This window comes from Chiloscyllium plagiosum, chromosome 38 (assembly GCF_004010195.1).
Source record: "Chiloscyllium plagiosum isolate BGI_BamShark_2017 chromosome 38, ASM401019v2, whole genome shotgun sequence".
NCBI lineage: Eukaryota > Metazoa > Chordata > Chondrichthyes > Orectolobiformes > Hemiscylliidae > Chiloscyllium > Chiloscyllium plagiosum.
In genome coordinates this window covers 26,572,255-26,598,886 of record NC_057747.1, presented here as the reverse complement: position 1 = coordinate 26,598,886, position 26,632 = coordinate 26,572,255, and the positions used below count along the sequence as shown (strand labels likewise).

Sequence of the window (26,632 nt, the reverse complement as noted above, 5' to 3'; positions counted from 1 at the left end):
AATAATAATGAAAATCTAGACAGACACATTTCAATAACATTATGTTTTTACAAGACTACATTAAGCGAATACTTTCTCAAGTACCAGGTTGCATCTCTAATACAAATTGTTTCATAACTGGATTACGTTCAATCCAATATGAAATGCTGATTTACAAATTCTTCCAAGTTATTATTGAAATTGTCAATGAATAATATAGGTAGTTTCATTACATCATTAAGTTGAATACATTGGTACAGAATGCATCCCAAGTTTCCCAACTTGCAAAGTGCATCTTGTTGGTAGAATACGACGTCAATCCCTCCGAGATTGCGGCCAAAATCAATTCTTTAGAATGACATCTGAACAAGCAAGGTAGCAGAGATAATCATGCAACTAAGTCACTCTCGTAACAACTGAGTAAATTCAACTACTTGCCACATCTGGTCTAAAACAGCAGGAATTACCCCACGTCCTGTGTGACACACCACTATTAATCATTTGGATTTTTGTGTCACGCAGCAAAATCTTAGCATGCAGTTGATAGATAAGTGAAATTGCAGGCCTGTGGTTATTGTTCAAACAATCTAACAATACAGAAAGAAACCATTCATGCTTATCTGCTCTTTAAAATAATTTTACAGCCATTCCCACAGTCCTCCAATTTCTTTGCCTTCAAATATATTTCTTGACTTTGATTCAACCACCATTTTTGACATTGAAGCCATTTCTTATCCACAATTTGCAAGACACGAGTCTCAACCACAGTTCTAAAACACATGACTCTATGACATTATTACAACAGTGCAACACAACAACAAATTTGTAAAAATGAAAAATGCCAATTTCTTAATTAATTTGGGAATAGCTTCTCGACCATGATTAATTATACCAGCTAACCTGCTCACAACTCTTGCATAGCCAAGGTTTTTAGAAGTAAATTGTAGGAAAACGTAATACTTTAGAGTACCGAAACTGTACAATGAATAACCGACTGCATCCACATTATGTAGCCTAAGCTTTAGCAGCAAAATAAATAGCCTTACGTTACACATTTCAAATGATACTATGACAGATACTTGGAACAAAAATTTTCCTTAAGTTGCTCTCTTATTTTGTGATTGCCTTCATCTAACCCAGATGGGTACCCACCCGCTCGCCCCCCCCCACAGCCATTGTTTAACTGATCAAAATATAGCAACCAACCTGGTGGGACTTGCCTATCAGAAAAACAGAGCCTCCCCTGGAACAAATAGCTTACCATTTGGAATGTCTTTACCATTGCTCATTTCCATTGTCAGAGTACTTCCATCTCTTTTGTCCAGCTGTAAAGTATTATTGAGAACCTGGGCTTGACAATGAGACTCAGTGCTGTCAATAACTGTTAATAAAGCCTCAAGTGACAGCAAGTGAGTGGTGTACAGTTGTCCAGATACAGGAAAAGCATTCTAAAAATGGAAACAGTAAGAGATGTTTAGTAAAATCAACAGAACAGATGCAAATATTCTAAAGGAATCATGTTTTCATCAATAATTCAGAGATTGGCTGATGTTCCTTTGCACTTTGTTTACAAAGTTACAAGACAGGAGAAAGTGAGGACTGCAGATGCTGGAGATCAGAGCTGAAAATGTGTTGCTGGAAAACAGGTCAGGCAGCATCCAAGGAGCAGGAGAATCGACGTTTCAGGCGTGAGCCCTTCTTCAGGAATTCCTGACCTGCTGCGCTTTTCCAGCAACACATTTTCAGCAATGTTACAAGACAGCAAACTTGAAGAATAAGCTTGTATCTTGAAAGAAAGTAGGGTGGAACAAAGCTTTAAAAACTATAGTGGAGACTTGATCAGCAGAAACAATTGCACTAATTCTCAAATAACATAGTATCAAAACATCATAATTTTAATTCCAGTATGATAAATGATGATTTAACAACAAATTAAATAATTGAATTGCTACTTTCTATTGGAAACACCAGTACTGTTCCATAACAGAATTTCCAAGCCTGCTTTGCATTGCCTCAATTTTAGAATCACTCAAGCAAATTGGGGTTAATCAGTATTACAGATACTGAATTTCTTGGGAAAGCTCTTTTATTTGAAAAATTAAACAATGAAATGCCATGTTAAAGTTGATAGAAAAACCCAACATTTGAAAGGAACAATAACTCCCTCCAGTCTGTTTACCTTGGAAAGAAGCTTGGTAAGATCTTCAAACAGATTACAACAGTAGAAATCACAATCGAAGTTGATATACAGTTCTGTGGCAAAGCTTGGGATTCTCCACAGTTGAACTAGTGCCTCCAAAGCCACTTCTTTCATCTCATATGGCATTTTTGGATTTTCTGAGGTGACCAATTCCATCAGCTTTTTCAAATACATCTAGGGAAGACAAAACATAAGCTTTCCACGGATAATGCTAGTTACAACTTCCTAAACCATACTGAGCTGTATAGGACTTCAACCAGCAAGACACTGCCTCAACTACAGTTCTAAAATATATTCTTGCAACAGTATGGCAGGACAACAGAAAGTTTGTCCAACTGCAAAATGCCAGTTTCTTAATTTACTTTGGAATAGCTGCTCCACCATGACCAATATAATTTCTGTATCAAACATAACAAATCAACAAAAAAAGTATTTCAAAGTATTTGCATTCACTGTATCATTCAAACATGGTGTTAATAGTCATTTAAAACTGGTCATTACATCAATGATGAGTCTTCAAATTCTTTCCCAACAAAAAATGCATTTTGAAGTCATGAAATAGAAGGCAACTTTAATTTTGGAAACATTGAAGATACTTTTGTAACTCACTTACAAATTAAAATCAACTCTAACATTGCAAAAGAATAAGAAAGCTATTAGGTAGGTTGTATAATAGGCAGCTAATCCAATAGAATAACCACAAAGAACCACAAAGACATCTCAAGCACAATGTGCTGAGAAACACAGCAACTGTCAAGAGAAAAACAGAGTTAATGTTTTGAATCCAGTGACCCTTTGCCAGGGCAGACAACATTATGTTCATGATTGTCTAAACCCATTTTAAACCCCAATATCCCAAACAATATGCCCTTTTAGGCTCATTACATAAACAATCACCCCTTGTTGCAGATCTGACTTTTTACTTGGCAGTCATAACATAATCCTATCAAAATGAAGTCAGATGAGAATGAATAACAAAAAGGATTGAAAGAATTTGGTCTCCTGAAGTCCAGATTGCATTTTAGATCTCCAAGATTAAACTAGGATAAGGATGATCATCATGGTCAGCTACCACAAAGGCTGGTCAATGTGCATATGAAGCAGATTCTATCCACTGAGACCACTCTGATTAGACTCAGTTTCATCATTAAATTTCACTTACCTCAAGTTGAAATTTAAGATGTTCCCTCATGCTTTCAAATAAAAGGAAGCACAGCCGGAGAGAAGTGGCATACAAATTAAGACGTTCCACAGTTAACAGCTGAAAAACAGTTTAGGAAACACAGTTGTGGTATACCCTCATTACAAATTCACCAGTCTAAAAAAATCCAATGAATTATCAAATGCTTACCTGAAACAGGTGTCGACAGAGCTCATCTTTAACAAGACCAAGCAAAGAAGTATAGTTGGCGATGTGGGTCGATTCCAGTGCTATAGTAAGTAACTGTAAACCCATATGAATCATCACATCAGAGTTGTGACGGTCATGTGGATTGGTGAGAGAGATAAGGAACCGAAATAGCTCTCGTATGCAAGGCAAACCATATGGAACCAGAGCTGCACCTGAAAGAGATGCACTCACGTGTTAGTCCAAATTACGTAGAATTTGGAGCGTATAAGAAAGGCTATTAAGAATCTTATGGTGCAGGTGTTAGCGTTCAAAACTCTGGGCAACAAGGACTGGGTTCAAGTCCCAACTTCCCTGGAGGTGTTTCATAACATGTCTGCGCAGGCTGCATTAGTTAACAACAAACAGGCAATTTGTGCAAAATGCCCTGTGCTGGTGCTTATACATTATGAGTCTCCTCAGAGTAGATGAGTACAACCTATTTCAGTAAATCTGTTTAGTTCCTTTCTGAAAGTTTTAAAGTCAATTGTCACATCCATTTCCTGTCATCGGTATCTCATATTTTTAACCATTCCGGATATGTAAATTTCTCCTTGTTTGTGTAGTGAATTTATTCACAACTACTGCGTACATATGTTCCCTGGTTTGTATTCTCCCACACTTTTGATTTTACAAAGGCACAGAGTCTGCTGACATCCGCAACTGTACGTGCGCTAATTCGTAAACGTACGTGCAGACAATTCCAAGCTAATATGTCATCACAAATTTATATGTGCCATCATGGGATTAAAAAAGTGTTTTGCAAAATACTGTATTTGCTGACACAGGTGCAGATAAGATTCTCTGCACTTGCATGCTGCAGCCTTTGCGTATCATAGAATCCCTACAGCGTGGAAACAAGTCCACACCGACCCTCTGAAGAGGAACACACCCAGACCCATTCCCTCACCCTATATTTACCCCTGACTAATGTACCTAACCTACATATCCCTGAACAGTAAGGGCAATTTAGCATGGTAGCTCAGTGGTTAGCACTGCTACCCCACATACCAAGGACCCAAGTTGGATTCCAATCTTAAGCGACTGTTTGTGTGGAGTTTGCACATTCTCCCAGTGTTTATGTGGGTTTCCTCCGGATGCTCCGGTTTCCTCCCACAGTCCAAACAGGCAAGGTGAATTGGCCGTGCTAAATTGCCCATAGTGTTCAGGGATGTGTAGGTTAGGTTCATTAGTCAATGATCAAACTAATTTTCCACATAACATCAACTTTCTCCAAGAGTTCCAATGCCGTCTTGTATTACGTCACATGTTTTCTCAACGTTACACACTGGTTTACTATAATCTGAGAACTTTAATATTGAGTAACTTAATCCCAAGTACAAATGCAATGATGAGTAAGTGGTCCCCAGTTTTGGAGTACTATCTTCACCCACCTAAATAATAAATACCCTTGACCATAACTTGTTGCATTCTGTTTTTGCTTTCCATTGTCTTATGTTTAATTGTCTAATGTTTCTGATACATTTTCAAAGAATTCTATCAAGTTAGTTCTGTGCAACTTACTTTCCACAAAGCATAGAGCCTTTTTGAAAAACTGGATTTTCTGTCTCCAGATGTTTTTCTACCACTTCTTTCAGTATAATTGTAACTACATTTGCTACCGTTAACCTTACATTGATTGTTCTCTGGTGCGGTCCGTTTTTTTTTACATAAAATTAACATTTCGTGGTTCTTTGGTACTATCCTGTCTTCTTTGGGAATTTTATTAACGAATCTAGCAACTTTGCTACGAAATCCACAGCTTCACTGAATAAACATGAGCACAGATTATCCATACCTGATGTTTTAATATTTTAATTTTAGTTTAATTGTTTTCTCCTTTTCCAACTAGTCCATGGAAATATACTTTAAGTTCTTATGAATTGCTCAAAGTGCTCCATACTCTGAGTTTTGCTGAGACAAAGTGCCTCAATGTAAAAGAACAGTTTAATTCAAGTTTCTAATTTTAATCAAACCGCTGAGTGGCACGATAAAGAAATTTGGAAGTCAAATGTTTATTGGGTCAATTCAGAGAGATGGACGAGAGCTGAAGAGAAAGAAGTGTTAGATAAAACCCAGGAAGAAAAAAAAACAGGTGGAATAAAATTCAGGAAGAAGACACATACTCAAAACTTAAGAAAATTTTCCAAGCAGGACACGTTTTAAGTCACCGCATGAAATATTAAATACAGTAATTTACAAATTAGCATAGGTGGAAACTTTTCTCATTTCAATTTTTAAAGGTAAGCTAAATAACTTCAGAAAATAATATTTTAAGTTTTATTTGTCTTGTTTTGTACTTTTAAGTTACATCAAGGATTCAGGAATTAGCTCAAACAGATGTATCAGAATGCAATACATTAGTCTGCATGTTCAATTTAATATCAACAAAAACAGGTTGAACATCAAAGTTATGTAAAATTTGCATAACACAACCTGAAACTAAGTCAACCAGGCCAATTAGCATTTATGATACTAGTGGATTGTAAAATATATAAAGATGCAAATTTGATTTTTATTAAAATTCATAAGCACCTATTTTATCAGCATATTGCATACTGTATTTAACATCAGGATATGTGATCACTATTACAAACCTTCCTTTTGAGTTGACTGTGTAAACCTAACTCCATGAGGGTTAACATAGTCCATATCATGTACTTCATGGATTGAAGCAGTATCGGACATTTCTGCAAGGGAATCACGATCTTCAAATACTTCTGGAATAGATTCCACTGACATTGATTGAGCCTTCTCTTCCTTTGGCATAAAACAGTCCACTCTTCCACTCTTCTAGGAAAATAGTAAGCTTTCATGTTAGTTCATCTGGATGGTCCAATTAGATTCTTTACATTGTATCTGCGAACATTATACAAACTTTTGATATGGTCAAGGGTTAACTGTCTACTTGAGAAAAAGAAAGTTCACCAACATGCATGACTTATTGTCACAATCATAGATAACCCAATGGTTTTTAAAGCCTCTTTAAATACTGTTGATGTAGAAGGCCTTGACACAAAGAAAGAGAGTTGAAGATAAACTGAAGGAAAAAAACTGTCTACAACAATCATAAACTCTATAACCAGGAAGTGCAGACTTGACCTCACTCAGTCAAGGGGAACAAACTTGATGAATAGGAGATGGTACTGTACAGTTCTTTATCAAAAACAAACCAAGAAACACAAGTAAAAGAAACAAACCATTACATGAGATTTTTGAAATTTTACTACCAATAGGAATGACCTTCTGGCTGTTATTTCTTACACCAGTCCATATGTATGATAAAATATGCAATCATCTAATTGGTGGAACAACTTCCAAATGTTGGTCCACTTGGGACATGAACAGCAAAAGTATTCCAATTATTATGCATCAAATTATTATCTTCCCTCAGCCTTGACGAGTAATATTTCAACCCCAGGCAGAAGATGTTTGGATCAAGCCCACTGCAGTGACTAGAATCTAGGCTGGTACTCTAGTGCAGTATTTTTGAGCTATTGCACAGCTTGTGGCTCAATCTTCTGGACATAATTTTCTACACAGCCCTTTTTGCTGGTTAATGTGCATGTACAAGGTCCAATCACATTATTCCAAACAGAGAAAGGACATTCCCTCATGCCATGGATAGCATTCCTCTCTCAACCAATATCACTCAGATGATAATCTGGTTACTTCTCTCATTTTTGTTCATGGAAGCATGCTCCAGCTTTGTTGCCAATATTTCAAAAGCAAGTCACTGCTTGGGATAATGTACGAAGCACTATCTAAATGCAAGTTCTTTCTTTCTAGTTGTTACTGAAAATATGTGTGCGAAACAATTTGAAAATATCGATTGAAATGTTATTTGTTGTTTAGATACTCAAGGAAAACAAATTTTGCTCTGCAAGCGTTTGTAGCACAGTACAATGCTAAAACATGTCCAAACATACAAACAAGGAGCAAAAGTAGGCCATTCAGCACTTTGAGGCAGCTCCCCCACTCCACTCTCCTGATAACCTCTTGTTCTTGTTAACGAAGGAACATGTGTACCTCAGCCTTTGCAGAAAAAATTCAGCTTCATTTCTTTCAAATGGTGAGCCCTGAATTTTAAATTTCTTTTTGACTGCTAGTTCTACATTTGCCCCAAAAGAGATTTCTCAGGACCTTGTGTGTCAATAAAATTATCTGAATGCTATTAAACTCCAGCAGGTACAAGGCTAGTCTGTCCGATCTATCATCATAGGACAATGCTACACTTACCCCCAAGTGCCAGGTATTTGTGCATGGAGTCAGAGGAGAGCAGGGAAGTGCTAAATGAATATTTTTCATCAGCATTCACACTGGAAAAAAACAATGTTGTCAAGGACAATACTGAGAAACAGGCTACTAGACAAGGTGGGATTGAGGTTCACAAGGAGGTGGTGTCAGATATTCTGGAAAGTGTGAAAATAGATAAGTACCCTAGGCCAGATGGGATTTATCCTAGGATTCTCTGGGAATCCAGGGCAGAGATTGCTGAGCCTTTGGCTTTGATCTTTATGTCATCATTGTCTACAGGAATAGTACTAGAACACTGGAGGATAGAGAATATTGTTCCCTTGTTGAAGAAGGGGAGTAGACACAACCCTAGTAATTATAGACCGGTGAGCCTTACTTTAGTTGTGGGTAAAGTGTTGGAAAAGGTTATAAGAGATAGGATGTATAATCATCTCAATAGGAATAAGTTGATTAGGGATTGCAATATGATTTTGTAAAGGATAGTCGTGCCTCACAAACCTTATTGAGTTCTTTGAGAAGGTGACCAAACAGGTGGATGAGGGGAAAGCGGTTAATATGGTGTATGCGGATCTCAGTAAGGCGTTTGATAAGGTTGTGCATGGTAAGCTACTGCACAAAATACAGAGCTTGGGATTGACAGCGATTTAGCAGTTTGGATCAGAAATTGGCTGGCTGAAATTAGACAGAGGGTGGTGGTTGATAGGAAATGTATATCCTAGAGTTCAGTTACTAGTGGTGTATTGCAAGGATCTGTCTTGGGTCCACTGCTGTTTGTCATTTTTATAAACGACTTAGATGAGGGCATACAAGGATAGGTTAGTAAATTTGTGAATGACACTAAGGTCGGTACAGTTGTGGATAGTGCCGGAGGATGTTGTAAGTTATAGAGGAACATAGACAAGCTGCAGAGTTGGGCTAAGAGGTGGCAACTGGAGTTTAATGCAGAAAAGTGAGAAGTGATTCAATTTGGAAAGAGTAACAGGAACGCAGAGTACTGGGCGAATGGCAAGATTCTTGGTGGTGTAAATGAGTAGAGAGATCTCGTTGTCCACGTACATAGATCCCTCAAAGTTGCCACCCAGGTTGATAGGGTTGTTAAGAAGGCATATGGTGTGCTAGCTTTTATTAGTAGAAGGATCGAGTTTCGGAGCTATGAGGTCATGCTGTAGTTGCACAAAGCTCTGGTGCTGCCACACTTGGGAGTATTACATGCAGTTCTGGTCACTGCATTATAGGAGGGATGCAGAAGCTTTGAAAAGGAATCAGAGGAAATTTACTAGGATGTTGCCTGGTATGGAGGGAAGGTCTTACGAGGAAAGGTTGAGGGACTTGAGGCTGTTTTCGTTAGAGAGGAGGTTGAGAGGTGACTTAATTGAAATAGATAAGATAATTGGAGGGTTAGATTAGGGTGGACAGTGAAAGCCTTTTTCCTAGGATGGTGATGGTTAGCACGAGGGAGCATAGTTTCAAATTGAGGGGTGATAGATATAGGACAGATGTTAGAGGTAGTTTCTTTACAAAGAGTAGTTGGGGCGTGGAATGCACTGCCTGCAACAGTTGTAGACTCGCCAACTTTACAGGCATTTAAATGGTCATTGGATAGACACATGGACGAGATTGGAATAGTGTAGGTTAGATGGGTTTCAGATTGGTTTCACAGGGTGGTACAACATCGAGGGCCGAAGGGCCTGTACTGCACTGTAATGTTCCATGTTCTATTAATCTAGAAACCTTCAATGAATTGCATCCAACGCATCTACTTCCTTCTTTAAATAAAGTGACCAATACCACATACAATACTCTACACATGGTCTCATTACTGCCCTGTATAACTGAATATTAACTATCTACTTTTCTGTTCAATTCCTCTCACAATAAATTATTACATTCTATTAGCTTCCCTAATTGCTTGCTGTGGAGGAAGTGAGGGCTGTAGATGCCAGAGATCAGAGTCGAGAGTGTGGTGCTGGAAAAACACAGCAGGTCAGGCAGCATCCGAGGAGCAGCAGAAGGAAGGGTTTATGCCCGTATCATTGATTCTCCTGCTCCTCAGATGCTGCCTGATCTGCTGTGCTTTTCCAGCACCACACTCTGGACTAATTGCTTGCTGTACCTGTATAGTAACCTATTGCAATTCATGCATGAGGATGCCCAGAACCCTCTACATTTCAGAGCGCTGCAATCTCTCACTATTTAAATAATATACTTTTTTTTTATTCTTTCTGCCAAAATGGACAGTTTCACATTTTGTCATATTTTGTGGCATTCACCACATTTTGTCCACTCAACTATCTGTAACGTTTGTAGCTTCCTTACATCCTCTTCACAACTTGTTTTCCGACCTACCTTTGTGCCGTTTGTTTCATTTTGCACACTGAAATTCTGACCAGACATTCGTGAAGATAGCAATTGAAAAGGGTGCAAAGTAAGTAATTATGAAAAACCTCCATCAATTGTAGCATTTACCTGTGATTCTTGCTGGATTTGCAGTTCTAACATTTTTTCTTCACCAGGCTCAGTGGAAGGGGTATTTACTGGTGTGATAATTGTAGAATTGACCTGATCAAGGTCTGTAAGATCTTCTTTTAATGTTGTCTTTGAGGAAAGCTCCATGCCACTGTCTGTGGTAGGGCTTGAGACAGTTGATGGATTTTCAGAAATAACAGTTGAAGTCGAACTTGCACTGCTTGTCGGTACAACGGAATGTTCTAGGAAGGGTGCTTCACCTTTAAATACAACAAGTACATCTTACACAGGTCCATAAGTCACAAACTTAAAATGTTTAATTATCCATTAATTTCTTTAACTCATGAGACTTTAATACCATTGTAATAGTGGTCAAATACAAACAATTCATCACTTCAAGTTCCCATATCCCAAGTTATTTTGCAAAGATTGCATAGTATATCTGAAGTCTAATTCTCAGCACTATAACTTTAAAGCTCAGTAAAACCAATACCTCAAAGGGAATGTGAACACTAATGTAAAATCGACTACTGCCCTCTCACGCGCACTTTTTTCAAGTCAACCAAATCAACACTGAAGAAAAATTAGACACTCCTTGGTAAAAGTTTCCTTATCTACTAACCAGAAGATGATTTCCTCTATATTTTATGAAAGTTTTTTTTGAAATAAAGAATTTACTGATTACATTTGGAAATGACTTGGAGATGCCAGTGTTGGATCAGGATGGACAAAGTTAAAAATCACACAACAACAGTCCAACAAATAGTCCAACAGGTTTATTTAGAAGCACTAGCTTTTGGACTGAAGGAGGAACGGCGCTCCAAAAGCTAGTACTTCCAAATAAACTTGTTGACTATAACCTGGTGTTGTATGATTTTTAATTTAGAAATGATTACAGATTTGGTTTGTACATGGTATAATTCAACCAAAGTGCTGTTCAAGAGAGACAACTGATTTTTCAATAAAGCAAATTCTTCAGGACCTTTCACAAAAAGAGCTGATTTCATGGTTTCCTCAAAGAGCAAAGGGCAAAAAGTTAAACCATACCTGGATGATTGTTTAAGTGCTGAGGTACAGAACCTACTGAACTGTACACAACCTGGCCTGGAACAGATGGTTGCTCTGACGTGAGGGGAAGCTTGCTTGCATGATGGGATGGTCGTGGGGATTTCTTCTGCTTTTTCCACTTTGACGAATCACTCATTCCTCCAGCTCTCATTTTAAGCTGAAAGTTAAATTATAATATATTATGATATGAGCACTGCTTTGAAATCCTAAGACACAGATCAAGGACAGAGTGTTAATCGCTTAGATGTTTCCTCCTTCAGTTTTTCATTTGCAGTGGGTGATGCTCATTCCACAATATGCAATCAACTTCATGATAAAATATTTTCTTTCACATTTATTTTAAAATGACAACAATTTCTCAGAATGAAATGCTCTGAAAACCGTTACCATGCCCATGAGACAATTAAATGAGAAAATATAAAATTTTTTGGAAAGTCACCAGAAAATAATAATCAGTCAAAAGTACTAAGACATGACTGCAGTTAAACATAGATCCCAGTTGGTTTATGATTATAAACTGAACATCAGCATCAGAGCATAACCTTGAAATAATACGTTTTTTAAAAAAACTTACAATTAATACTTTCCAAATTGAGGGCAAGACATTCCTTATCTCGTAAGATCTTATTCAGCCTTTGCATTTTGTGCATTCTAGGCACAAAAATCTACCCAAGTTGAGTGGTTCGAAAAAACCACATTCTGAATTGCAATGTAAATAAATATGCTGTTTACCACAGCACAATCATTCAATAAAAGTCTTCGCACAAAGTATACACTGGAAGCATTTGAGGTCAGGTCTTCTATGTAACCTAGTTCCAAGTTCATTCAACTTGTACCCAGCTCAAAAACACAGATGTTAGGAAATACAGATTAATACTAAGTCTCACTTGTGTTACAATGAACTACACTGACTATCCAAAATGATTAATTACGCATATATGTGATAATAGATTTAGTAATATGGTATATGCAAGTGAAAATTAGAGGTTGGTAAACTGAAACAAATATTGGAAATTGCTGAGCTTAACGTTCAGAACTTTTAACTCTGATGAAAGCTTTTTCAGTATTTCAGTATTTTTAGTTGTGTTTAAGCATTTTAACCCAAATTTCAGCTGAACTCCAAGTAGTTAACTGAAACAACGTACCTTTTTAAATATCTCACTGCAGTTTAAATGGTTTGATACAGATTTAGAAATTAAAATAAATGTGTCAGTAAACTGAAGGATATAATTAGTTAACTTATGTTTTCAAGCTACTGCATTAGTGCAATTTCTAAGAATGCATTAACGGAGTTAATTCACTCAGCTTCAGTTTAGGTTATTCTCAGTCTATATTTTTTCCCAGTGAATTTCAATCATTCCCATCAGAATGCAGCAATCACAATGCCCTATATTAGCTTCAATTTTAGTTGTCTGCTTACAACATTAGAAGATCAGTCACAAATAGTTTTAAAATGTATTCACGGGATGTGGGCATCACTAGCTATACTCTATCACCCATCCTTCACAATGCATTCCTTTTGCACTCGAGGTGGTGATGGTGAGTTGTCTTCTTCAATTACTTCAGTCCACAGTGTAGGTACACATACACAATACTGTAGGTTTCTGATACAATGACAATGGCAAAGTCATAATCAGTTCTGAGACATGATGATCCATGTCTTAGAAATAAACCTGGAGGTGCCTGTGGCCCTATATGCCTGCTACCCTTGGGTTTTACATGGTAGAGACCATAGGGTTTAGAAGACAATGTTGAAAGCGCCTTGGTGAATTGCATTAGTCAGTGCTTCTTGCACTGCCACTATGCATCAGTGATGGAGAGGATGAGTGAATGTTTAAGATGGTGAATCATCTGTCAAACAAACTGCTTTATCCTGGTTGATTTTGATCCTTCAGCACTGTTGGAGCTACACTCCTCCAAGCGAGTAGAGTACACATCACACTTCTGCTTTATGTCTTGTGAATAATGGAAAGTCTTTGGGGAATCAATGATGAGTTACTTGCCAAAGAATAGGTAACCTCTGACTTAGTTCAATACAAATATTAACATAAAGACTCCAAACCAAGTTACTGCTACTCCTGAACAATAAATTATTAAACCTCTTACTATGAAGAGAATTATCAAAATCTTCAAACTGTAAACATGATGAAATATTGTCATAATATCTAAGTGGTGCTTGCAATAAAGACAGTATTTGCCTCAAGTTTGCACTCCCCCTGTGCAATTCATACAATTCTGGTATGAAAGAAAACATGTTTTTCAAAAATATTATTTTCAGTCAAATTCACAAGACATCTCTCAGAACATTTAACCTAATATCTAGTGAAACATGAACTCTCAAGTTTTAAAGAAAATTAATGATTAGTACATAAAACTGAGCTCTTGAGCAGCAGCATATCCCACGTGTCTGCAAACAATTCTGATCATTTAGTATATAGTTATGCAAGGAAGATTGACAATGCAGAAAGTTACCAAATAAATTAACTCTGTTTCTTCAAAGAAGCAATGAACCTCTGTATTTGTTAATAACCTTTCTCCATACATTTCAGATCAGATTCTCACTTAAATTTCTTGCTTGGATTTCTATTTCATTGGCTACAGCTGTTAATCTGCACTGTCAGAATATGAGCATTGTGAATAAAGTTACAATCATTAAGCACTCTTCTCCCCCACCAGCAGTTAAAGCCTTGAACCATCACAAAACATCTGGTCATCTCCCATGCACTGACACATTTTGCATCAGTCTAACATTCTTACCTGCACTCGTTTGTTTTTCCATAAGATAGCGTAAGCCTCGGAGGAAAAAATTGCAGTTGCCAGTAAATAGTAAATAAAAGTATACAAGTTGCAAAATGAATTGTGATATACGGGATTAAAAAAACATTTCTCATTTCAATGCTAACAATAGATGTTGTTATTTAATTAAAAATGTGAAAACCAATAATTAAGATGTGCATTATAATGCACAATTGTGAGAATTTAAGACAGAAATTCATGCCTTAGGCTATTCATTTCAGTCTAACTTCACATGAAAGAGAAGCTTCCAAAGCACAAGCATCACATCATGCAATTCTTGACACAAACCATGCTTCATATTTGAAAATATAATAACAAGGACATGTAGGGCCACATTAAATATCACCTTTATATATTTTTGGAATTAGCGTTTATCTGCTCTTGAACAAGACAAGCCACTTACTGACATCTTAGCTGCAAGCTCAATTACTGATTATAAGTAACGATACAGCTTGATCGCCAACACTAGCAATGCATTCTTATTCAATTTTAGCTCAATTTGGATACAAGAACTACAAGCTGTCTTACACATGCTCCAAAGACATTTAACCATTTTCAGAATGCTCAAATTGAAGTATTTCATTGTCCTGAGCAGGAAGATATTATTAAGCCTCCAAATTTTTGCCACAGTTTTATAACCAATATCAGAATTTATCAATGTTATAAATTCTGTACCACTAATGGTGGCAGTACAATGTATATTTCTATCAGAGGGTTAGATAGGGTGGACAGGGAGAGCCTTTTTCCAAGTATGGTGATGGCGAGCATGAGGGGGCATAGCTTTAAATTGAGGGGTGATAGATATAGGACAGATGTCAGAAGTAGCTTCTTTACAAAGAGTAGTAAGGGTATGGAATGCTTTGCCTGCAACGGTAGTAGATTCGCCAACTTTAAGTACATTTAAGTCATCATTGGACAAGCATATGGACGTACATGGAATAGTGTAGATTAGATGGGCTTCAGATTGGTATGACAGGTCGGCGCAACATCGAGGGCCGAAGGGCCTGTACTGCTCTGTAATGTTCTATGTTCTTCACGATGAAAAAAAATTCAGTGCCTTATAGGGATGAAAACAAATGGGATAACATGTAGGGAATCAAAGCCTTAAGTAAAAATGACTGTGGCTGAAGAGGCAGAATTTTAATAGGCTTGTGATAAGATAGAGGTCACTGATACTGCAGCTAAAAGAATACTCATTAATGATGCACTTGGCAATAAGCAGTAGTGGAGGAATGATGATGCATGCAAGGATGAATAGATGAAGGAAAATACACAGATGTGACAGTATAAAGCTATGGATAGAAACTGAAAGCGAAAGTGAGAATGTGAAAATCTGTTTGATAGTGAGTAGGAAACCAGTACAGCCTCGTAATGATGGGTGCGATATCAATGCAAACTACAAAACGTGACACCACCTGGGACAAAGCAGCTCACTTCATTGGACCACCGTCAACATACATCAATGGCCAGAAAGTGTGCTGTCTACAAACATTATGTCAGCAATTCACCACAAATAAAATTCTTCCAAATCCATGATCTCTACCACCCTGATGAACAAGGGCAGCAGGTACACAGGAACCAAGCACATGCGAACACCACCATCTGCAAGACCTGAGTCAAGTCATACATCAACGCCTTCTCTGTTTCTGGGTCAAAATTCTGGAACTCCCTACCCAACAATACTGAGAGTTTAGCAATACCACAATGACTATAGTGGTTCAAATAGGCAGGTCACCATCACTTTCTCAGGAGTACTCAGGAATAACCAATAAGTATTGGAATTGCCACAGCACGTGTCTCATAAACAAATTAAAAAGAAAATGATACTCGAAGTTAAATGTGGAAGTCAGCAAGGCAAGCATTAGAATGCTTCAGCGACAAGGTGGTAATGGACTGGACTGGGAGTTTTAGCCACGGTGGCAGAGATTAGTTAAAAGACTCACTGTTAAAAAACACACTGCAGGAAAGATTTGGAGCAGGAGTTTCAGATCAGGATTGAACAGGGTGGAACTGTGGGATTTACCTCATTGCACCACAGTAATACAAGTACTAAAAGAAATTTCAATCCTCTCAATGGCTGATATCAGTCAGTTCTTTAAAGTTGGGTCAATAGTTCTTGCTTCAGATTTTGGTGAGAATCAACATTGCAAATGGAAAAGTAAACTTGACTTCCTAATCACAAATCTCAAGAACTGCACAAAACACAATTGTACTCAGAATGATAGAGAGATTTGGTAGTATGGGCAGGGGAAAGTAGGAAAGTGCAAAAAAAAAGTGACACAAAAACATAAGACTGCTTAAGAGAGAATTGGTCGACATTTTGATCTACTCTTTCAAATTAGTTGAGTTCTTGGTGAACTCTGGAAAGAATTAAAATAAAGCAATGCTAGCACCTCCGAAAAAGTTGGATAATTTAACTGGAAATGCAGGATTTAAGATTCAATTGTCACGAATGTTGTAATTTCATACACTAAGACAAGCTTTGAACCATCTTTCGTCGTATCCACTCATCTGCATTAGAAGAGTCAAAAATGACAAACTATAATTAGCTAAAGGTTTGTATGTTTTTCAGATTTGGTTGAAAATCACTTCCTTTTTCTTCAATTTTTAAACAAGATAAATTATATATCATCACAGCACTGGCATCAGTTATCAATTGGTAGGCAATGGCATTTGTTGAAACTGCTTGCATCTGAACAGAGGAGATTGGTTATCCATGTAGCACTTGCACCAGTACTTATGGAGAGCACCTGACGGTATGGGACAGCCAAGATAATTGTCAAGGCGACAGTGCTTGCGTTTTAGCAATAAAAAAGGGGCATGGCAAATTTTATGTTGGGAAAATTCCAATGAACTCCCAATTCTTAATTTCCTGTCAACTAGTGACTTACCATCATTGCACACTTTCAAATGTTATTATTCAAAACTCAGATACAGTAAAGAACCAATGCCAAGCACACAAAGACAAAGTAAGAAATTAATGCCTTCGAACAAGTAAAACATCGATACAGGACCAAATAACTCTATTTGAGCCAAAAGTCATCATGGACTCTATCGAATAAACAAAAACAGTATGAATTTTACTACCTTTTTCATGCTGGCTCCCACAAAACTCTTCGCTTCTTCTTTAAACTGAGGTAACCTATAAAAATAGTTAATAACTATTAGAGAATAGTGAAGAGAATTAGAGGCAGTTTCTGAAACAAAAAGTTTTTTTTGACATATACATTGTTACAGTTAACTGGAAGAGTGTGCTAATAATAGTGCCCCAGTGTTCCATAGAATGCCCCAAAATGTATGACATCCTAATGAGAACACCAATTTACCTGACAGGCTGCTACCTCGGACTAAAGTCATTCACACAAAATTTTGTCACTAACAGAACAGTAAATATTTAATAAACATCTTCAACTATAATAAAAGACAGAGAAAGGATTTCAAATCTACGTTTATGCAACATAAACCATACCCCTTCATAAACACATTCACAATTAAAAAAGACAAGACAAAGAATTTGGCACACTCGCCACGCGTGAAAAAAATAAACAGAGAAAACAAAACTCCAAAAGATTAACAAATCCAAATTTCAAGTATCCGTTAAATTCTCTTCCCTTTCCACACTGATTTTCCACGCTGATGACACACTGCTGTCTGCACAGCGACTGTTTGTCAATTTGATAGGTGATCAGGTGAACCTAGGTCTTGTGAGGACTTTTTTAAACTTTCTTCGTTTTCTGTATTTTCCCGCACCACAGAGCGATAAACAGATGGATTCTTCTCTCTCTGGTGCCGGCCACTTACGTGTTTAACATTCTGCAGTTTAACCAAAAGGCAATATTTCCTTAGTTTGAAAATCTCTGTGACACTCAGTTTCAAATTCACCACCAACCTCCTCTACTTCAAAAAGTAACATACGACAGAACTCAAAAATATGCAGCACGTTACTTTCAATTTGGAAAGATCTCGTAGAATTTCAGTTCAATTTCCATTTTCAGTTTATAGTCCACAAAAAAAAAGTACCTTACAATAAGATAAAATCATCCCAGTCCCAGAAGACCATAGGCTTAGTGTCTCATCACAGAGAGATGACTAGTGATGGTTTAGCCTCCAGGTCACGATGCCAAAGGGCAAAGGTTCATTGTAACCTTAGCCTGTACGGGAATTGAACATACGCAGTTGACAGTACTCTGCATTGCAAAACAGCCATTCAACCAATCTAAGCAACCCCTTGTTCTACAATATACACATCAAACGCATGTAACGCATAGAATCCCAGGTTAATACAGTAGAGTTTGCAACAGTCGTTTTGAAGAGCAATTTACTGAGCTCCACACCATGCTCTTTATGCATACATTTCTGTGCAATATTTACCAAATTTACCCAATGTCTTTTCAAATACTACTACCGAATCTGCATCTAGCAAACTTTGATGCATTTGAGATCCTAACCTCTCATTGTCTTCAAGAGTTTTCCTCATGTCATATTTGATTCATTCATAAGTCACTTTAAATCCATGCCCTTTGGTCATCAACCTTCCAAGTCAATTAGATATCTTCTCTATCTATCTACACAAAATTTTAAACATTTCCATTATTCTCTGCTTTATCTTCTCCAGTGTGTGGAGAACAAGATGCTTCTCCAGTCCTTCGAAATAATTGCAACCCCTCAATGGGATTATTCCAGTCAGTCAATCTCTTCTCTACCTGCTCAAGCCCTCACTCCCTTTCTAAATAATATATTACTCTACGAGAGGTTAAATCAGTTAGCATAACTTCCTGATTAATGTCACACATACGTCTACTTATGAACCATAATATGTCTATGGCTTTATTAACCACTTTCTTAACCAACCACCTAACAGCAGCAGGCAAGGTGGGGACCATGCAACAGGAAGTCAGAAAGAACTGCAGCAGAGTGGTAGCACTGAGTTTAGTGAGAATAAGAGTAAACATTTAAAATTTTAAAGTATAATTTTATGTAATTCTTCAATAACTTTATATTCCATCTTCAAAGAATTGTGTCTTGTTCACAAGCTCACTACCATTATTTAAATAATGATTGACAACGTATTCACTGAACAGAACTGTGAAGACAATTTTGGCTTGTTAACAGAATTCACCACCAAATCTGAAGTATCCATCATAAAAGGCCAAAATCCTCTCCACTTGTCTAGTTTTTTTATTTTATTAATTTTCAAATTAGCTTCTACTTATAAAATTGGATTTCCTGCCTTTTAATTTTAAACTCATTCATTGGAATGTTGTTCAAAACCAATTAATGATGTGCAATACAGGCTGCCAACATCCATCTTCTCTACAACACCTTACTCCCTATGTCCATATTGAATGCTTTATTCCTTAGTCCTTTTTTCACATTGTTCCGAATGAACCTGCAATTTCTTCATCAATGTTGATGCCTTTTTAGACAGAACTTTATCAGGACCAAGCAAAAAAAAAAGCCTACTCCTATTCTTGTAATCCTTACTAGTTCTTATATAGTCAAGAACTTGAGCTTTCAAGTGATGCACACATTGAGCATTATTAATTAACTGAGTCCATAGAAAATCGGAGGTTATTTAATAATTAATAACTTTGTCATGATCATCACAAACCCCAAGAAGAACTATTAACGTTATGAAACTTGCTTTAAGAATATTCCATTTCACACGCATTCCCACCCTCAAATGTTTGAAACAAAGACATACAAAAATATCGATAATGCTTTTAAATATTTAATTATGATACTATCAGTTGCAGATTTCTATTTGTTTTAAGTCCTCATTGATCACAAGTTACAGAATAACCTCTTCAAAGGATTGGTCAGGACTTAGTGGGCTGAATGGCCTGTTTCCACACCACAGAGATTCTAAGAATACTATACTCTCGCACCTCCATTATTTAACTATTATATTGTTGCCTCTGTTTACCATGTGTGATTATAAAATTGAATACAAATTTTTAAATTAAAATAGGGAGAAGGTTAAGCATCTACTTATACCACCTTCAAACCCGCTAAAAGATTAGGAATCATTAGCCAGAATGTAACCCATTAGGGCAGCACTACGAAGTCACCGGGATTTCTCATCTGTTCTGCATAAAATGTACTTTCAGCTGAGAGGGGGATCATTAAGCCAATTTCTCCATAAGCCAGTAATGGTAAACTGGGCAATGCATTTACTTAAACAACTGCCATTTAAATCAGTTCTGACTCAAGAGGGGCACTGGGTGAAATCTAGAGGAATCACCGCCTGCCTACCCAGCTAACTGTCAGAAAACGGGGTTCACAGCACAGCAGAAAATATGACAATTCAGCATAGTGGAATGGAAGACAAGGCAAAACAAATTGCAGCTTAAAAAATGATCTGCAAACTACTCAAACCCATTCTTATTTGTTAAAGGATACTTGTCCAAATCGTACATTTTTAGGGACTTTTTTAACTATACCTCTGATACAGTCTTAAAATACTTGAGTTGTTACAGTTCACAAAGTCAATGCATGGCTACCAAATAAACAAAAATGAGTGTTAAACACTATAGGACTTTTGAATTTTATTCTGGTTGCAGTACCTACATATTCCTTTAAGAGTACCTATCCTCCACAGCCATTAAGTGACTGCAATTTGTGTTAATTGCACTGCTTCATTATAACAGAACTCAACACTTAATAGATCAGGCATTAGGTGGGTGGTCAAAAACAGCAGACATCAGTGTATTATCTAACAAGCTGCTTCACAAACTGAGCTAGAGAATAAATAGATCTGATGTTCTAAATCCCACCATACAATTTAATCTTGTATTTTAGCACTTGTACTGTGATTCTCCTAATTCCACAACATCTGTTCCTCCCATAAGCTCTCTTCATCAGCAATGTGCATGGAATAGTACTACCAAGAGCAATCATGTGAATACAAAATGAATATATCCTTCATGTCCCCAACATTTTACTGAGCAGAACTCATTACAGAAAAGCCAATAAGTGTACTACAAGATTTAGTAATATTAAAAACCATACCCATATTAGACAGACAACTCTGATTTTTCTTTTACAGATTCCTCTGGTCTTTAACATAGTAATACATTGAAAGATGATTCAAAGATTTTGCATAAGTTACATATTAACTGATACGTCATACTTTTTAATTATACCCCTTCTCATGACCAGAGTGTCAGAATAATCTCCAATATATTATACAAGGAGAAATGCTGATGTAACTGCATCATAGAAAGCAGAAGTCACATCTACATATCAATACAAAAATCTCTAATACTTAACAAAATAAATCACCAAATTTTAACAGATGGCAAAATTGCATTTGAAACTGAAGATGATTTTCATTCAAATTGCATTCCTGAAAAGCTAAATGACATCTGGAAAGTCCTAGTGAAGTTAAAACTGTGGGTAGTGCACATTAAATAGACTGTTTGAAAATTAGATCACGAATGTGAACCAGAGAAGCAATAAAAGCCAGATTCAGAATTTGACGTGAGAACAGAGGGGAAATAAATAAAGCAAATGATCATAGTGAAAGCAAAGAATCCACCAATAAACACATAGGACAACACTGAAGAAACTTACTGAGATGTCACAATTTCAGAAACCTGAAAAAGAACTTTCATGTCTTTGTCAATTACAAAAGATCAAGGTATGAAAATTTCAGAAAAGAACACAGATAGAATTGACATAAAACTGACAGGACAGAAACTTGCCACTGAACTCAACTATTCTGCATTGTTTATACTTCACAGAAAACTTTGCTTACTTTAAATACCTCTTCCCAACCTACTTCTGCATCCTTCACTCCCTTCATCCTGATGCACATTCTAAGGAACTTCTTAGGTGCATCAAAAGGATTCATTTCATATGACTGCAAGTTCTGCCCCTCTATCGTTCACTGTATGAAGAAATTTCTCCCAAATTCCTAACTTGTTCTGTCAGTGACTCTTTTGACTTTACACCCTTTTGACCTGGCCTCAACCACAAGTAAGGCAGTTTCTCTATATGTACCTGATCTATAACTGTTGCAAGCTGCAACTGAGCTTGATTATTATCCATATGGCTCGCTATAGACGTAATCTACCAATAACCTCCTTAGTTTGAGTATAAAACATGCCCAAAATGACTATCTACCAGTTTTCAGTTGGATAGCTTTAGAGTCATCTAAAAGGGCAAATCCAAAGAGTTAGTACTTAGTTAAATTAGAAAAAGGCCCCACTGCCTTGAAAAATCGGAAGGAAAATGAAGAGGAGGACTATAAGAAAGAAGGAAGAGAGATTCCAGTCAGCTGTTAACCAAGAAACAGGACATAAAATATATTACGGTCAGATAGATTTAAAAACAAATAAAAACTACTTAAAAAGCGTGCAAACTGAAAATGTTCAGAATTACTGGTCGACAGACACCACTATTAGCTCGGCCATATCAAATGTCTGGGTGAAATTTTCTCTTAATATTAGTAGATCAATATAGTGATGATCACAGAAAGTTTATAAAGTGTAATTACCAGAACAATTTGTGAATAGAAATGTTAGCACAGTTATTTGAAACAATGGCTGCAATTCTCCAATTTCTGGTCTAATTGCGTAGGTGAATTATGGTTAACAGGTGTGACTTGCTGTCCCCAACGCCAGTAATATTCACTGGTTCAGAGTTCCCATCAGTTTGTTAAGAGCAGACTGGTTAGCCTCTTGGCCCAGTTGCAAGGTCTTGGCTGTGGAGAACTGCATCACCAGAAGTAATCAGAAATCAGACACCCTTCTGGGTGTTGAAGACCATCAACTGAGGCCAAGTCATCAGGGATCCAAATGAAAGCAGCTATGCCTATTTCTTTTACTTCTTGCAGGTTCACAGTGAGAAGGGGGCTTAGGCATTGGCTTTCAGTGGCCTCCATGCCTGCCATTCCAGCCCCAGATCCTGGCGATGGAACATCCCCTCCAAACTCAGCCAGCAGATTGCCCTGGCTTCTGAAATCTAGTTCTTTTCTCATATTGGACTGGTGACAAGTTGAGCCCAATAATTACCTATTTAAGAGTCTTAATTAAATGTCCAACATTTAATTGCTAAAGTGGCAAGAAGGGGGTTGATCATTTCTCCAGGGTCAATCCTCTCAATTATTTAGCCTTCCCACTACCTCCACAAATGTTAAAAAAAACACACCCATACACTCATTTCTAAGATATCTTGCAAATCAAATTCACGCTTTCGGAAAGAAGGAAATGAAGGAAGGACACATGCACAGAACAGAAGGATAGCAATAATATCACAGATAACCAATTACAATGAACTAAACCTGAACCCCAAACAAAGTGACATTGTCACTTGCAAATATATTACTGGCAATAAAACAAAATGTGCTTCACTTGGGGAAAAAAGCATCCCTTGGAAATAAGAGATTTGTTTGGGATTCAGAAAAATAAGGATCAGTTGAGCAGGAGCTATATCAGATGACCCTGCCAGTACAAAATAAGCAATACAAAATCTACCTGCTCACAAACTCATTCAGCCACACCCCAGTAAGCCAATCAGGTGTCCAACATCACAGTTTATCATTCTATCAAAAATTACATAAAAAGCTTAAAATTTGAGTGGCAGAATGAACTCTAGCATTAGCACCATTAACTGACTTGCCACAGCTGACCCTGAAAATCAATGTTAAGTTGAGAGTTATACAGTGCTTTGATGAATAAATCAGGCAGCTACTTTGAAAAGACAGAACACCCATGTACATGTCCATTACAGTTAGCTTACATTTCCATTAACAAGACAGAGGAAAATTTCTCCATGCACAATGCTCTAATAGTTTGCTCAAGAATCATATAAGCAAAAGATCTGGAAGTACTGTAATTGTAGGTCAACGCAACTTGTGAAATAGTAATGAAGAAACAGAAAGCCTAGACATGATGGTGGTGCAAACTATGAGGCAAGAGGACACAGAGATGATTAAACTTACTTTCTTTTAAATAGAATAACCTTAAACCAGAGAATAAAAATATTTGACAAACCTAACAGTACATAAACAAATAACTCCGAGGATTTCATGCAGGTTACAGCTGCAATCAAACTCAATATCAAATGACATACCTGTTAAAGAATTTTGTTGGCTCAAAGTATAATTTAAAAAGTCGCTTTTCATCCAAAAAATAAAACCTCTTACATTTGCACTGCCCAGAAACACAACTGCAGTTGATTCTAAATGAGACAAGTCCATTTTTTTTTATTAAGGTATCAAAGCACAAGAAGTTAGTAGCACTTAGTTAGCCCCAAGGGAGAGCTGTGACAGGTTAATCTCTATAGTCTACCTTGAGAACAGCAGCTGCACCATGTCTACCAGTGTGTGCTCAGCAGATTTCCTCAATAACTCTGCAGAGAGAAAAAACAAATAACACAGGTGTCATTATGCATTGCGATATTATCAAGAGGCTCCAACAAGTAGACCTCCCTCCTAGTTTTGTTTACCAAGGATTAAGCTGAGCTTATTAAACCATTTTAAATTAAACTTGATGCATTTGTCTCACACAAACAGAAGGAAGATGGCACTAGAGCACTGCCAGCCATTGTGTGAGCAGCTGTCTGTTTATCCCTTCAGTGCACTAAATGCCCTTTCACTGCTTTTAAAATAGAATACACATTTCTGATCACATATCTGCAAACAATACCTATATATCTCTAACAGTATGACATTTAAAAAGCAAATTGTGAGAAGTACAGAACCATTTAACACTTAAAGCATACCTTACTCAAAATGATTTCTCTAAGGTTTGTCAGGACTCAAAGGGTTAAATCAGAAAGGCATCCTTCAGTCTGCAAATTGCGTCAGTGCAATTTTGCAAAAGTTCTTTGATGACTTGCATGGAATGTAACCACACAATAAGCAATGCATTTCCCGAACAAAATAGTTATGGTAAATACGCAGGTTAACTAAATATCAAGAAATAAATATTCATAACAGGATGCAACAGGAATTTGTTCCATTAAGTATAGTAAGTGAACAGGCATTTCCCCTTCTCGACTTGTTCAACCATAAGCCAGTTACAGTGACTTACACCATGCATATCATGGGCCTGTGGTGGAATCAGACTGTACTGATACGTTAAAAACACCTAGAAAAGAAATATTTTCCACTAATGCCATGAATTTTACAATATTTCTTCAGAACTTAACATTCTAGGATCAAGAGGAAGGAAGACATCTACCCTCAGAAGGTTGTATGCTTTTTGGAATTTCCATCTCAAAAAAATGATGGGTATTCAGTTGTTAGGAATACATATTCAAAACTGAGATCAATAGATTTTTGGGCACTAAGCGAGTCAAGTGATGAGGATAGGCAAGAAAGAGGGATTGAGATAGAAGATTTTTTTCATTCATTCATGGGATGAGGGCAACGCTAGTTGAGCCAGCATTTATTTCCCATCCCTAATTGCCCAGAGGGCAGTTAAGAATCAATCACATAGCTATCGGTGTGGAGTCACGTGTAGGTCAGACCAAGTAAGGATGGCACTTTACTTCCCTGAAGGACATTAGTGACCCAGGTGGGTTTTTCCAACAATCGACGACACATTCACTGTCATCATTAGATTCTTAATTGCAGATTTTACAGAGTTCAAATGACACCAGCTGCCGTGGTGGAATTTAAACCTGGGTCCCCAGAACGTTACTTGGGTCTCTGGATTAACAGTCTAGCGGTAATAACACTAGGCCATTGCCTTCACAGACATGATCTTACTAAATGGCAGAGAAGACTGGGATGATCCTATCTTCTATTCCTTGCATTCGTTTTCCTCCTCCATAACCCTTGTGCACTGATCATGACATAAAGCAATCAGAAAAATGTAAAAAGCTACTTATTTCGACAAAGAAAGAATGGAGTGGATTAAACATGAAAAGGGCAGTCATACTGCAAGTATACCCCACATTTATGTAAGCTGCATCAGAAAAGCAATAGGAGAAAGTGAGGACTGCAGATGCACCAATATAGAGGAGATGCAGATGCGCCGCATCTGCTCCCAGGAGGACCAGTTCCAATACTGAACAACCCAGATGGCCTCCTTCTTCAAAGACCGCAATTTCCTCCCAGACGTGATCGACGATGCTCTCCACCGTATCTCCTCCACTTCCCGCTCCTCCGCCCTTGAGCCCCGCCCCTCCAATCGCCACCAGGACAGAACCCCACTGGTCCTCACTTACCACCCCACCAACCTCCATATACATATCATCCATCGTAATTTCCGCCACCTCCAAACGGACACCACCAGGGATATATTTCCCTCCCCTTCCCTATCAGCGTTCCGAAAAGACCACTCCCTCTGTGACTCCCTCGTCAGGTCCATACCCCCCACCAACCCAACCTCCACTCCCGGCACCTTCCCCTTCAACCGCAAGAAATGCAAAACTTGCGCCCACACCTCCCCCCTTACTTCCCTCCAAGGCCCCAAGGGATCCTTCCATATCTGCCACAAATTCACCTGCACCTCCACACACATCAT

The 26,632-nt window shown here is 37.5% G+C and overlaps 1 protein-coding gene across 12 annotated transcripts in view; it reads right to left on the bottom strand.

Annotated features, from left to right (window-relative positions):
* Nucleotides 1-26,632, bottom strand: part of gbf1 (golgi brefeldin A resistant guanine nucleotide exchange factor 1) — a 289,880-nt gene that overhangs the window by 69,147 nt on the left and 194,101 nt on the right. For 7 of the 12 annotated variants that reach the window (XM_043679174.1, XM_043679176.1, XM_043679179.1 and 4 more), the window contains 10 exons: nucleotides 24,449-24,509; nucleotides 17,241-17,295; nucleotides 14,115-14,150; nucleotides 11,337-11,514; nucleotides 10,290-10,549; nucleotides 6,164-6,359; nucleotides 3,531-3,742; nucleotides 3,342-3,440; nucleotides 2,159-2,353; nucleotides 1,241-1,427 (listed from right to left, as the gene is read on the bottom strand). In XM_043679174.1, the coding sequence (XP_043535109.1) occupies nucleotides 1,241-1,427; nucleotides 2,159-2,353; nucleotides 3,342-3,440; nucleotides 3,531-3,742; nucleotides 6,164-6,359; nucleotides 10,290-10,549; nucleotides 11,337-11,514; nucleotides 14,115-14,150; nucleotides 17,241-17,295; nucleotides 24,449-24,509 (1,479 nt within the window). The remainder of the gene's footprint in view (nucleotides 1-1,240; nucleotides 1,428-2,158; nucleotides 2,354-3,341; nucleotides 3,441-3,530; nucleotides 3,743-6,163; nucleotides 6,360-10,289; nucleotides 10,550-11,336; nucleotides 11,515-14,114; nucleotides 14,151-17,240; nucleotides 17,296-24,448; nucleotides 24,510-26,632) is intronic. The other 5 variants (XM_043679177.1, XM_043679182.1, XM_043679186.1 and 2 more) reach the window with 2 other exon arrangements.